The sequence below is a fragment of the Cyprinus carpio genome, chromosome A8, assembly GCF_018340385.1.
Source record: "Cyprinus carpio isolate SPL01 chromosome A8, ASM1834038v1, whole genome shotgun sequence".
NCBI classification, from domain to species: domain Eukaryota; kingdom Metazoa; phylum Chordata; class Actinopteri; order Cypriniformes; family Cyprinidae; genus Cyprinus; species Cyprinus carpio.
Window position 1 is genome coordinate 11,569,287 of NC_056579.1, and position 14,533 is coordinate 11,583,819.

General features: G+C 36.2%; 2 protein-coding genes across 16 annotated transcripts; both read left to right on the forward strand.

The window, feature by feature from the left end:
• Positions 1-321: 321 nt before the first annotated feature.
• LOC109095282 (tumor protein D54-like) lies at positions 322-10,195 on the forward strand. 14 transcript variants are annotated; one of them, XM_019108969.2, is made up of 10 exons: positions 322-524; positions 980-1,077; positions 2,597-2,745; positions 3,077-3,136; positions 4,180-4,227; positions 6,375-6,476; positions 7,718-7,741; positions 8,062-8,106; positions 8,670-8,718; positions 8,882-10,195. In XM_019108969.2, the coding sequence occupies exons 1-10, from the start codon at positions 506-508 to the stop codon at positions 8,948-8,950; spliced, it is 663 nt and encodes a 220-aa protein (XP_018964514.1). In that variant the 5' UTR covers positions 322-505; the 3' UTR covers positions 8,951-10,195. The 14 variants fall into 14 exon arrangements, with proteins under 14 accessions (XP_018964514.1, XP_042618114.1, XP_018964517.1 ...); XM_042762180.1 differs by having other exon boundaries at positions 8,065-8,106; XM_019108972.2 differs by lacking the exon at positions 8,062-8,106.
• Positions 10,196-10,696: 501 nt separating this feature from the next.
• ppdpfa (pancreatic progenitor cell differentiation and proliferation factor a) lies at positions 10,697-13,079 on the forward strand. Of its 2 annotated transcripts, none has more exons than XM_019108983.2 (5): positions 10,697-10,899; positions 12,081-12,179; positions 12,292-12,369; positions 12,486-12,582; positions 12,670-13,079. In XM_019108983.2, the coding sequence occupies exons 2-5, from the start codon at positions 12,125-12,127 to the stop codon at positions 12,791-12,793; spliced, it is 354 nt and encodes a 117-aa protein (XP_018964528.1). In that variant the 5' UTR covers positions 10,697-10,899; positions 12,081-12,124; the 3' UTR covers positions 12,794-13,079. The 2 variants fall into 2 exon arrangements, with proteins under 2 accessions (XP_018964528.1, XP_018964529.1); XM_019108984.2 differs by having other exon boundaries at positions 10,743-10,899; positions 12,102-12,179.
• The last annotated feature ends 1,454 nt before the right edge of the window (positions 13,080-14,533 follow it).

A 14,533-nucleotide genomic window follows, 5' to 3' on the forward strand; every position in this document is an offset into this window, starting at 1 on the left:
CATTTTTTAATGTTTAAACATTTGCTTTAATTTATTTCTTAATATTATGAGCATTGCTATATTTATGAATGAAGTATTTACCCAAGTTTGAATATTAGTGCAATTAAAAACCATCATTTAGAGCAAGGCTACCATATTACATCTTCAGGAGAAAGTACCAGCAACCAAATCCTTTTTAAAATATATTTCCAAAAAGTGCCACATAAAAATATTATATTTTCTGTGTTCTTACGAGACATAAAAGTGGTATAACACTGAATATTAACCATATTAAACAAAACTAGTTCGAATTATATTCAGAGTGCGTAGAAGCGAGCGCAGGGCGTGGTGACGTCATATCCGCGCCCCGGAAGCGCAAGCTCGTCGCTGGTTAAACCTAAATCTTCTTGTGTATGTTGCTGAAGTCAGGGAGGGTCAACTTTGTTTTTCCATCCATCCCAAAATATACGCGGTGACATTTGTTTACACATAGGTAAACGTAATCGAAGGTCGTATTTTATCCGAAATGGACTCCTCTGAGCACGGTAAGCGTCGTCTGTGGGTGAGTTTTCTGGGTTTGAGCAGGTGCGGCGGAGAAGCGTGTCTAGTGGGTGGCGCTAATAAAAAGTGCAAAACAACTCGTATTTAAAGGGTTATAAAGAGAATGCCCTATAGGAAAAACACGAGTGTTCAGGAAAACCTCCATTTAATTATTTTTCTCAGTTTTAATTGTATTGGATTTCATTGGATGCATTAAAACTGTCGGTACATCACATGCCAGGTCTATAATAGGTCAGTGCTGCTCGGCCTGACAGCTGAACATGTGGTGCTGGAGACACTTAAAACTAGAATTAGAGTAAGCACTCTATTTTTAAACAAAAGAAACACAGCTGTAATTCTTCTTGGCGTCACTGTCTAGATAAGGTCCCTCATGTACACCTCTGATCCTGTGCCCTGAATCTGTCATTATTTATTTATATATTTTTTTATTTGTCTATAGGCCCCTCAGTGTCATCTACAGGTGTAGCCAGTGGAGGGAATCTACCACCAGGCCTGACAGAAGAGGAGGCAGAAGAGATGCAGGTGGAGCTCACCAAGGTATCACAGAGTTCCTCCTCCACCCTGAACCCCGACAGTTAACCTTCACACTCATGACCATACACAGGGGTTTTTGCTTATTTTGGGGTGTTCGGGCACTCAGGGAAAACTTTGATTTTCCTGATCTACATATGTGTGTTTTAAGACATCTAGAAGGCAAAGATTAAATAGCAATATCTTAAAAATAGTGTCTTTTACTTTTTTTGTCTGTTTCAATAAAAAATAAAAATAAAAATGAACACACAGTCATGAAAAATAGCATCTGGGTTTGAAATGATGAAATTTGAATAGGTAAATGATAACAGAATGATGATATAATTTTGTATTTTTAGGTGAACTATACCTTTAAAATTTGAGCACAGACCAGCCATAAACATTACAATATAGAAAGGTTGCAGACACTTAGGGGTTTCTTATCAATAAAAGACATTTAATGGAATGAAGGAGACGTATAAAGAAAAATAGTCATTATTGTAATGCATTTGATCTATTTGCAAATAGTTTTAATTTAATATTATGAATGACTGTCCTAACCACAGCCTAAAAACACTCTTGTCAAAGTCACAAGTTTTACTATGTTCTAGTGTAGGTCTGAGGATGAAATGTGAATTTACTAAAAGACTATCAGGAAAGTGTAACCAAGTTTATTTTCATTTGCAATATGCACACTTTCATTCTTAATTGTAATGTGCTGAAATGGTTTTGGTTGAATTGTTTGCCTCCCTGAATATTAACAATTTTTATATTAACACAGTTGTGAAATATAAATTGCTAAGCAACTTACTTGCATCTTACCTTTTAAGCATTAAAACCGAACTCTTTTGCTAGAATTCAGCTTAAATGTAAAAGTCGTTTGTCTTGGTGTTGCATCATTTAAGGTAATAAGGTAATTATTTCACTAATATTTTTAGTGTACAAAATACAGAGGTCCGCACCCCGGGGACAGTAAAGATGGGTTTGACCTTTCTCACACACTTACAGAACAATTTGCTGCCAAGATTATATGAAAGATTATCTTAAAGTCAGAAGAGGTGTGGAAGGTATGTGCTAATTGTACTGATGTCTTACTGGGATAGTTCACCCAAAAATTCAAGTGATGTCATTGTTTATTCACCCTTACTTTGTTTCAAAGCCTGTGGAACACAGTACGAGATGATTTTATTATTTTCTTTTTGGAGCTTGACAATCACTGGTCATTCTCCGCTTTTGTGAATAGAAAAAAGCAGCTTTGGATATTCAGAAAAATATGAAAAGATGAAAAATGAGATTTGGATTTGAAATGTTTTTTGATATTTCTTTCTGACGTCTAAAAATTACTAGAACTCCGTTTTAGTTTTCAGGTAAATTAAAAATTTTGGTTTCTAAAAAAAAACAATTTCAGGGCATTACAATTTTATGCATCACAAAAAAACAAATTATTTTATGGTGAGGCCAGTTGTTGAGCCCTGGAAGATCTAATTAATAATTAATCTAAATTCTATGCATTTGTTTAGTTTTATCTTGTATTTTTCTCTGTTAGGTGGACGATGAGATTCAGACACTGAGACAGGTTCTCGTAGCGAAGGAGAGGCATGCCGCTGAGCTCAAGCGTCGGCTTGGCATCAGTCCCATCTCTGAAATCAAACAGAACCTCACCAAAGGCTGGCATGAAGTTCAGTGCTCCAATGCGTGAGTACTTCCTGTCGGTTAAACCTGTCCACTCTGACTGAACATCACCTTAACCTTCATCTGTCTTTTCTAATCTCATGCTGTCTTTTTATACACTGGCTGTTTGAATCTCTTAACAGTGCCCGCTGATGGGACATTATTATTTTTTTATTTGAATATGTAATGTATATGCATATAAGTATACATTATATATATATATATATAAGAAATTAATATCTCTACAGTCCTATTTTCTTGAAGCTAATTTTGGTGTTCTTTCACTGTAGCATCTCAGCTAAACCCCTTTTAAAAATGACCTTTTCTGTTAATATATCTATATTTCTGCTTCTAGCTATATGAGAACCTCACAAACTCTTGGAGACTTGAATCGTAGAGTTACCACATCTAATGTGTGAGTTTTCTCTCTTTTGCCTGTTGTTGCTTGGTCTTGTGATTCTGTTTGCTAGGTATGGACCTGCTGCCCTCTTGTTTCAATTTCAGTTTTCTTCTTTGTAGCCCTTCCCATGACCCTCTCCTGAATAAATGAATGTTTCTGTGTTTCCTTTCTATAAATGGGAGTTTGCCAGCTCTCAATCAATCAATAAAAATAAAACAAAATATAATTTACTGCGACTACATTAATAATTAAGAAATATAATAAAGTTCACAAATCAAGCTAAATGTTTTATTGGTGCTGATTATATTACTTGAACAATGAAGCTGGCTAACTTCAAATGCTTTGTGAAGTGAGTGAAAAATTGAACAAAATCAGAGGAAATAAGAATTCAAGGCTACTTTGTCCTCTTTGCTTGTAATATTACAAAATAACGTTGTTGATGTCAAGCTCAGCTGACCATTTTGTCTGGTTTTTGTCATGTGCTGTTGGGTCTTTGGCTCATATAGGGGCAGATGTGAACATTTGAAAACTGTTTTTATGGACAGACCTTCCCTTCCACCTAGATATGAAATTTCCCTACAACTTCCCTAAATTATCAGACCTCAGTGCATAAATAAAGGAATGGAAACATGAGGGTTTTTAGTTCTCTTTAGCAGAAGATTTTGAGATTATTGCTCAGTAATGTGGAACTGATGCATATACAAAAAGAGCTCACATATAGTTTTAGGCAGGTTTTTAAACAGGTAAGCCAAAGTACTTGAAAGAGAAGTCAAACCTGTTTTATGTGTTTTTCAACATCTCTAGGTGGTTGTGTTTGAAGGGATTTGCGTTCAGATAAATGTGTCTAAACTTTGGTAATGCCATCTTTAAAGTTTAGACTTGTGTTCTGGTCAGGAACCATCCCTTTCTTAGCCCTTTAACAAAAAAGTATCATCAATTTGAGGTCTACTGTCAAAATATTTTGACATCCAAAAGTTTAAGTGTGCAAAGTTCACAGCATTTAAACAGAACTTTTGTATATTATTATACGTTAATACTGTGGAAATGTGTGTTTGTAGATACCTTACAGCTTCTGCCACGCTTGAAGAAATTGGGCGCTCTGATGCGTGAGTTTGATTTTTTGTTGTTGTCATTTTATATTTAAATCCATTTTATTTTTAAATGTTCAAAATGTGCCTGCATAGGGTGTCTGCAATATGGGTTTCATTTTTGTTGATTTTATTTTGTTTAATATTTAAAACTGCCATATAAAAATGTTAATTCTTTTAAGGAGTCACAGTGTAATTCTATAATTAAATAGTAAGTAATATTAATTAACAACATGCGCTTACTATAGGGTTCGGGTTAGTATTAGGGCTTTTTGGTTTAGGGTTAGTTGCTTGTAATTATGCATAATTTACTATTACTATACTAAGTGCATGTAACATATGTGACAAGAACACTGAAAAATAAAGTATTGCCTAATATATGAGTAAACTTTAAAATGAATTTACACATGGTAAAGTATGTTAAGATGATACTTCAGGCAGTGTTATTATAGTGAATTAAAGGCTATTAAAGTAGCACTCAGCACTTGTTTGAGAGACTTTAATCTTGTAACAGCACTGATGTCACTATGGTTTAAGAAACCAAACAACAAGCTTCTAAGTGACACAGGCACAAAGTTTCCTAAGTGTCATAGTGTGACCCATTAGACTCCTCTGATGTTGAACAGATCAGATCAGAAATTACAAAGAATGGAAGGATATTAAGGCTTTACTCTGATACAAAGTATCTGGGTGATAAAGAATCATTTTAATAAGGAATCTTTTAGGGGGGCATCTTCCTTATGGGCATAGTAATCTAAATAAAGTGTTTTACCAACCCAGATCTATAGCCACTATACTCTTAACCCCATTGTCAGACATGTGTCTCATTAGATATCAGTGCCCTGTGATATCATCTGTCCTCAGACCTTGAGACCACATAGAAAGGGCAGGTTGTGCGGTTTGGGAAGGGTGTAATGTTTGTACTCGGGGCATGTGCTGAGAAAGCTGACTTGGAGAACACATGATGGGATTTTCCCAAAGCAAAGTGGCTTAGCCTTACCGAAGGTCATTGGAGGACTGTGTGAGGGATTCTCTGTGGCTGTGTACTTGCTTCAGAGATTGCATTACATTTGAGAGACTGAAAGAATTGGGTAAAAGAAAAAAAAGGACAGGTGCTTATCTACATGCTTGTGCATCTGTTTGTGTGTTTATGAATAGTGTGCAGTTGTATGTGAGTCTGCACATTTGTTTTTGGTGTGTGTGTGTGTATGTAATCGAGGGCAGTGATGTTTGTTCAATCCAGTTGCAGATTCTGTACAATAAAATTCAGACAGCAGCAATATTAACAGACAAGTGTCCTGTTAGCTTTTACATCTCTTAAATTAATAATTCACCCAGATATGATGATTCTGTCATTATTTATTAGGCCTAATGTGATCCCATATGCATTGTTTTCTGTAGTTACAAATAAATAAAAAAGTTTGGGGTCTGTAAGAATAATCCTTTTATTCAGCAAGGAGTGTGACAGTAAAGACATTTATACTGTTACAAAAGGTTTGTATTTTAAATGAATGCAGTTCTTCTGAACTTTCTATTCATCAAAGAATCCTGAAAAATATATCACTGTTTTCATAGAAATATTAAGCACCACAAAAATGTTCAACACTGATGATAATAATAAGAAATGTTTGTTGGGCACCAAATCGGCATATTAGAATGATTTCTACAACATCATGTGAAGACTGGAGTAATTCCGTTTTGCCATCACAGAAATAAATAGCATTTTTTAAAATCGAGAACATGTATTTTAAATTGTACATTTCATAATGTTTCTGTTTTTACTGTATGCTTAATCAAATAAATGCTGTCCTGCTGAGCATTAGAGACATCTTTTGAAAACATTTTACTGACCCCAGCCTTTTGTATGGTGTGTAGTGTATACAGTGAACAAATTGTACATAAACTTTTAGGTTGCTTTTATATTATTTTGTTTTTTTCCATAACATTAAACCCATAGCTCTCAGAGGTTAGCAGGCAATTGCGGATTTGAGGTTGACATGTTCTTGATGCATTCACCTTTAAAGTGATGTTTTATGTTGCTGTCTTGGTTCTTAGTTGCGCTGTCTGAGCTGTCAGCTACTGTAGTTTGATGCCAACTGGTGTGTTCAAAATATAACTGACAACTGCTAAAATTAGAAATCCTTCTCTCTCTCTCTATTCTGTAGCTATAAGAGGACTCAGGAGACTCTGTCTCAGGCAGGTCAGATGACATCAGCTGCATTCTCCTCAATGGGCTCCGCCATCAGAAACCAATTTGGAGAGATGAGGTGAGCTTAATATTCCTCCTCTGCATACCTTCTCTCACTGTTTTTTTCTCCTAGCTATCTCAACCTCCCATCATCATCTTCTCCCGTCTCATAAACTTTTAATTCTCCTTTTTTATAAATGACTTTTATTCCTCTGATTCCTTGTACGATGATTGTTTTTCCTATGCACTGTATGTTTGAAGCTAGTTTGAAGTTGTATCCTAAAGCAAACAGAGTCCAGATCCAGTTTTGGGTCTGGTCCTATTAGGATCAAATTTATCACCTCTCAGTTTTTTAATACTATTCTGCTGTAATGTGACATTTAAGTGAAAAGGCTATTCTGGAAAATGTAGGGTAAGACTTGATTTAGCTGAAAAATAATTTCTTTAAAATAATGTACACTGATGAATCATGCACAATAAGACCATTAAAAAGAAATTATGGTCACTTTTGATTTAATATCAAATTGAAATGGACCGGTGGTACTAATTCAAACGTGAAAAAGACATTCAGATTCAATACATATATTAGCGAGGCATCTGTCTCCAGACCTGGACTAATAGCCGACAGTGTCAGGAGCTGTAATAATGAGGTATTGTATTGTGGGAAATCTCCAGATGGCTAGAGTAGCATGAGTTCTGTGGTGTTTTTCAGAGAAACAGATTGTTTTGTACACCATGTCAATGAACAGAGCTTATCAAATTGAGACATTCTGCTCTGATTTGACACCAAACAAACAGGTTGTAAATTTGCATAGCTTCTCAAATCGTGATTATGCTTTCTGTGTATACCCTTGTTTTTGCTTCTCTGACTAACTAACCTGACACGTACACAGTTCAAATGTTTGGGGTTGGTAAGATTTTTAAAAGTCTTATACCCACCAAGGCTGCATTTATTTGATCAAAAATACTGAATAAACTGTAAAATTGTGAAAGTTTTCAGTTTTCAATTACTGTTTTAATGTTGCTGATTTGAAGAACCTTTTTATTATCAGTGTTGAAAACAGTTGAGCTGCATGCATCTATACCGAAAAAAAGTGTTACATTTCTTTTAAATTAATAGAAAATCTTACTGACCCTAAACTTTTAAGTGGTAATGTAAATTAGCTTCAACTAACATCCTGTTTTACAACCTGTATTTGCACACTGCTTGTTTCTACTTTTTTTACTGTCCTGTCAATATTATGTTCTGATGGAGGTTTGAAGCAGTTCTTTTGTTTATTGCTGTGTTTTTCTCCACACCGCTGCATTCGGGCTGCTCAGGGCTCTGCCGTACTCTAACTCTGGGTAAGAGCTATACAAGAGCCTGCACTGATGGCAGCCATCTACTTTTTGAGGTCTCCTGTACCTATGACGATTTTTAGAGCATTCTATGGTACCAGTGAAGCGACTGATGTATCTGAATCTACCTTTAAAGCTGTCATTGATATGACTTTAAATAACTATAGCTATGATAGAGATGTTAAATATAATATCCTGTCTAAAGTTTGCTTTAATGAGTTATTCATTGGGCTCTACAATCTCTCTTTCTCTGCTCTGTGCTCGGCTAACACTGTCTGCTCGGCTAACTCTCCCTGCTCACTCTGTCTTCAACCTACTCTCCGCAGTAGCAACTTTTCCATGCGTCACTCTTTAAGTATGCCAGCTATGAGGTAAAGTACCAGCCCTTCTCTCGCCCATTCATATCTGTCTTTCACCTGATGTACAAATCTTTTTAATTATCAAACTTCTTTGCTGAGAAAAATTGTAACACTTGTTAATGGTTACATGTAATATTGCTGTAATTTTAATGGAATATTCAACCATTTGTGTCTAATCTGTATACACTTTTTAAAGAAAATAGGTCATAACGTCATATTTACACAAGAAGCAATATGGAGGTACAACAGGTTCAGAAAGACAGATAGTATCAGGTAGAACCAAAAGGCGTGGTCATCATTTTGACCTCAGCAGTTTAATAGTAGGTACATTTATTTCATATACAGCTTTATTTTTCTGCATGGAAAGCAAATGCTTTTTCTCTTTGTGTGGCTGTTTAAGCCCTGTTAGTGCTGCTTTACCTAAATGGGTAGAAAAGGCCTTTATTTTTTTTCCTTTATATGATTTACGTTTTCCTTTACACTCTAGGTTGCATGTAAAAAAAAAAAAACTCGAGTTATTTTGGAAATCTAACTAGTTTTGATTAGTTATTTTATTTTTTTAAATATCTTCTCAGAAACTCGCCAAGCTTTAAAACCTTTGAGGACAAAGTGGAAAATATGAAGGTTAGAGCTTTTTCCTCTCCGTTAATTGTTTTCTATTTTATTTCTTGCTGAGCCTTTTCTTCTAGCACAACTGTTATGTCTGTTGCGGATAATGACAATAATATATGTTCATGTTTTTTCATGCATTTATTACTCCATCCATTATGTGTTTTGACTCCCAAAGTACAAAGTAATGGGGCAATCAAATGAAGAGACCGACCGTTCACACACCAGCAACAACGCACCCTTCTGAGCAGGAAGCACAGCCTCGTGACCAAGAACTGACTTCTGTGATTTCTCTATAATGCTGTACCCAAATACACTCCAGTCTCTCCACTGCTATGTTAACTTTAAATGAATGTACAGACAGAAAACAATGCTTTAAGAAACTAAGATGCCAACATGCAAAGAGATAATTATTGCTTTAACAACTGAAGACTGTCACCCTTGCAAATGCATTGTAGCCAAAGAAAACCTCTTAAATTAGAATGTTAAAAACTGGATAACCCTTTTTGGGAATGTTAGGTTTCCTTCTGTGCATCAAATTACCTTTACATGTATTGTGATATTTAATTTTTTCAAACAACAGGGCTTCTCTGACACTTCAGTAGTAGTAAATGGTCTGTTACGATCAGCATGAAGAGGTGAAATGTTTGCACAATTCACTTAGAATGTCCTAAAACCTGTCAGGCTTCCTCAGCCTGCTTTATGGCCACTGTTTATTATCTTTACATGCTTCCTACAATGAATATTGCACTGGTTATTACCCTGCTTGTTACTCAGGGCAAAAGGTGCTAAAGCTTTCCTTGTGACATGACTTGAGCCCCAGATGTGTATCATCTCTGAAGATGTGAACTAAATTATTCACATGTATTTTATTGTCTTGTATGTTTTGAGTTTCCCCCAGTTTTCCATGTTATAATAAAACATATACTACTGTTTCTTCTTGTTACCTTTAAAAAGTTTAGAATGAGTTTAATTAGTTTAATTATTCTTTTGGCACATAATGAATATCTTTGTAGTTTTTCTTTGTCTCAGTAAATAAGAAAGACTTTTGTCTGGATATTTTCCCCTTGGTTACCTATATGTTACATTGCAGTGTCTGGCATAGATTGAGCATTTTCCCTTTTTTCCCCCCAGAGTACAGTAGAGTAATAATGACCATAAAGGAATTTGGTGAAAAGATGGTGTATTACTAATCAGATTCAAGAGTAATATTTCTAAGAAAGATTAAATCTAATGATTGTAATATTTAATCAAATAATGTGGTGGGCAAAAGGTCAATTTCACTGTACGGTGATGGAAAATACGTTTTTAATAAATTTTTTGGTCAGTTTATTATTTTTCTTTTGATTCTTTGTGCTGATGGGGACTACTGTCCATACAATGGTCTGGAAGAGAATGTTACGATACTGACCTAACTACTGTATACATGTTTGATGCTTTGTGGCTGTAACGTACTACACCGATCAGGGTTCATTAAAGGCAAAGAAATTAACGAGAATGTTGTGGTTTGATCTGTCACTGCACATACTTACTTTCAGAATAAACCATTTCATGCAGCATTACATCATGGATGTGACCTTTAAAATAAATGGTCAATAATTATAACAGACAGCAGGTGGCGACAAACATTCATATTCGGATCGATTGTATATTAAAATTGTATTAAGTTAGAGTTCCAACAAATCAAACAGATTGGGACGTAAAGATTTTCTTTCATTCATCCATTCATATTCATTTTAGAAAACAAACTTTCGAGGCATGTGACCTTGTCTGGATTTATAGTATGGGTAATGTGGATTTGAGTTGTTGACAGCGTTTATCTGCTCTTTTTGACATCTGTGGTCACCCCGTCCCCACTTCACTTCAGTGAAACAACATTGTTTTGCCAATCTCGTGCCAGTGACCAAGCCACGCCTCAGCGTGTGCCACAGACAAGGAACGCCCCTTAGTTCGAGCCAGCTGCCAAACCACGCCTTCTGGGAGAGAGAGAGAGAGAGAGAGAGAGGCTTTATCGTCACTCAGGTAATAAATAGTCCATCCGCCCTACGTGTTGTAGAATTTGGAGCGAAGGAGCGAAAGACCTTGGAGGGTCTCACCCAAGAACCACACCACAAATGGGCCCCGTCGCCTAGCGTTTACCCGACCAAGCCTTGCTTTTGGTGTATTACCAACATCAGCACTCACCAAAAATAAAAGGTAAGGAAATTAAGAAATAGTTCATTATTCTTATTTTTTGGACAGGCGGTTTAGAAAGGAAAACCATTGTTTACGTTTTATTTACAACTAAACTATTAATATCAGTAATTCTGAGGTCATGCAAATGAATAAACTGTAAAAAAAGTAATTATGAGGTCATTATAATTTGAAGTCACCTAGTTGCGTATCTTAGTATTTTTGCACTTACCCCTCTATAACATTTTTTCCCTAAGTGTTTTTAACATTTAGCGCATGCCAGCTTTTCAAAGCACTGTGTGACTTAAACGTCTCGTCAATTATATGTAGCACAGAAGGGTATTAACCAGGTCACGTGGTAAATCCCTCTTCCCATCTGGAACCTGACATTGATGTCTGCAGGTCCTTAATGTGAAACTAAAGCTACACTTACACACTAATTATTGTGCTATCACTCAGTCACTGTGTGCCAATATTGTTTATTATTGCTGTACATTTGTACCTTACCTTTAAATTGTTGTTGTTTTTTAATTTATGTGCAGATGAAAGGAGATGCACGTACTTTGTGTTTATGACTTTATTTAGATTATTGTATAATCTATAGCCTGGAAATATCAGGAAGGTCACATATACATATATATTTATTAAATAAGATTTCCTATCTTTTAAATGATCAAAGCAACAGCAAGCAGACAACCTTGGAAACCCAGGTACTTTCATAGCCATGTGTCATGAAATATGAGCTATTCTGTATGCATGTTGCAGTGGCGTCATGGCTGTTATAAGCAAGTGGGTCGCTGAATATGGTAATATTATTCTTGAAGTAACAGCTGTTAAGTATCATCACATCACACTCTGTAGAATAGGAAGGGATGCATGTGCAGTTTCAGTGGAACATTCTCTTCATCCTTCTTGTCTCAAATGTCAAAAGGGTTCTGTACTTCTCTGAATGCACTGATTAATGTTCACATCTTAACCTGTTTGGAAAATGTAGGCGACACCTTGCCTGTGATCCAGACATGGTTAAAACCTCTTTAAATATCTGAGGGTGCTGGCTTGCAGCACAGATTGTTCATGCATCTGCCTACCAGAGATGTTTTCCAAGTTGCCCTAGTATTTTAAAGGCCATGTTGTTGTCATGACATGCAGCTGTCGTCCTCAGACACATTAGTCCTCATTATTGCTGTAAATCTTTCTTTAAACAGGTCTTTCCATCTTCCACACAGCTGACACTTTGAGGACGGGGAAAATGGCAGCAATTCCATCCAGCGGTTCCCTTGTAGCCACCCATGATTACTACCGAAGTGAGTAAATGTTTTTCAGTCACAGTATAATCAATATGTGAATTAAATATTCTTCTTGAATTTAGGATCCATAAAATGCAATATTAGTGATCAATTTTTCTTCATGTTGCAGGGCGCATAGGATCTACATCCAGCAACAGTTCCTGTGGCAGTTCGGAGTACACTGGGGAGGTCATTCCACACCCACCAGGTATATCATCTGAAGATGTTTATCATCTCAGTCAGTACCCAAAAATCCACATAAAAATGTAAGATATAGCCAGCTTGTAAAGGAATAGAAAAGTTCAATGTCCAATTCCATGGCAGGTCTGGCACGACAGGACTCTGGCCACTGGTGGTCCGGTTTCTTCTTTGGGAAGCAGAATCAAATGGGGACACTCAATGAATTTGAATCCCTGCAGAAGTGAGTTTAAGAAAGGTTTTGTGTTTGGTTTGACTCAGCTCCTGAGTTCTGGTTTTCATGCAAGGTGTTCTTGATATTGATTTGCAGAACTGGCACCTACACAGTGACAAATGGTCAGGTGACCTGTGTTGCCCGAGAGATTGTGATGAAGAGACAAATGAGTGAGAGCAGTGACTCCGGGAAGGAACCTGGATCCCCCCTCCCCTCATAAACCACCCCAACCCAATTCCACACCTGTCACCTCTCATCCGGGAGTCACCGTGGGCAGAAGCAGGCGACGGAGGCTCCATTTTTTATTTTTTAGTAAAAACTGACTGCTTTTTATGTCATGCTATATAGTGTTTTTTTTATTTTATCTATGACCAACATTGTAAAACTAAAAGGCAAAAACTGCTTTCCATATGACTTGAGTATTTTAGTGTAAGTCACTGTATCACTGGGTGCACTTTGCAATTATATTATATTTGCTATAAATAAATTACTAACTGCAGCCAAAAGTACGGTGTGAGAGTTTCTATTCCTCCTGCATGCTGTCATTACACAATATGTGATTTGAAATGATCATATCAATTCCATTAGCATGGATTATGCTGAATCACTATTAGGCTATCAATGTACTTTCATACAGAGATTAGCTCTAAACAGTATCTGTTCAGTGACTCTGCTGTTTTACAGAGAACGAGCTGCTAATAAACAGCCTGTGTGCAAGACATTTGGAATTAAGCAGGCTTTAATGCGATTAAAACACGTGCTAAGATAAGACACACTAATACCATTTATATAACCTTACACCTGCTTTCATTGGATGCATCTTTTGTATGCAGCAACAAGAAACTGAATCAGTTTTTTTAGAAGCCAGCTAGCTGCTACATGGTTATCTGCACAACTTGAAGGTGTTAATGGCAAACAAAAAGAAGGGAAAAGTATTTTTGCACACTTCTAAAGCTAATTCCCCCGATATCTGTTGCTAATCAAAGAAATGTGGCATAGATTTAAAATCTGATTATTAGCCAAGAAATAAAATGGTTCTTTTTAGTAACCATGACCTACATAAAACATGATTAAAACAATTCTCTAAAGTCAGTTTTGAGGGTCAGTTTGTGCTTCCTAAAGTAGAGCATTATTACATGTACCAGCCTGCTGTGCGACATAAGGGTGTGTAAATGAGATCCCTTTACTCTTGCAACAATTTCATTTGAGGAAAGTATATTTGTGCTCAGAAATGCAAGCCTCAAATGCAAGCCCAATTTATAGTTAATATACATTTCCAAAAACACAAACATAAAATGACATTTGAAAAGTTGAAACTGTAATTAAAAACATACAATAATTGTCCCCAAAGAAAAAGCACATGAACTTTACATGCAATCATATCTTAAAATCACATATGTGAAACTCAGATGAAACGTGGGTTTGGAACATTTTCATATTGTAAACCACATATTGTCCACATGTTCACGTTTCACACAGTTACACCATAAAAATGTTGCAAACCCACGTTTCAATTGAGTTTTATATGTGTTTCAAATATTTCACGTCATTTTAATATGTGATTGCGCGTGAAGTTCATGTGCTTCTTATTCTGTAAAGGTTTGTACAAGTGAGATTTCAATGATATTTGGAACAATGAACTAGAAATGTCCCCGGTTTCCTGATCTGGTCACCTGTATTATTTAGGATAACTTCACTGACGTTAAACTTTACGCAACGCAGCTATTATGCGAAAGTACGGGATATTTTAGAGAAAATACGCAGATGTCGTGTGGCACGCCACATATGGTGCTGCCTTTCGCCTGTTTAATGAATGTTCTTATTTGGGTGAATGTTTTAATGTTTCTATTATCGTCATTCGCCTATAAGAATATACTCGGGTCACTGATCCTATCCTACAGTTGTTTCTAAACTGAGACGAACTAAAAACAGCGCAATCAGTCTACTTCACGAGCGCTGC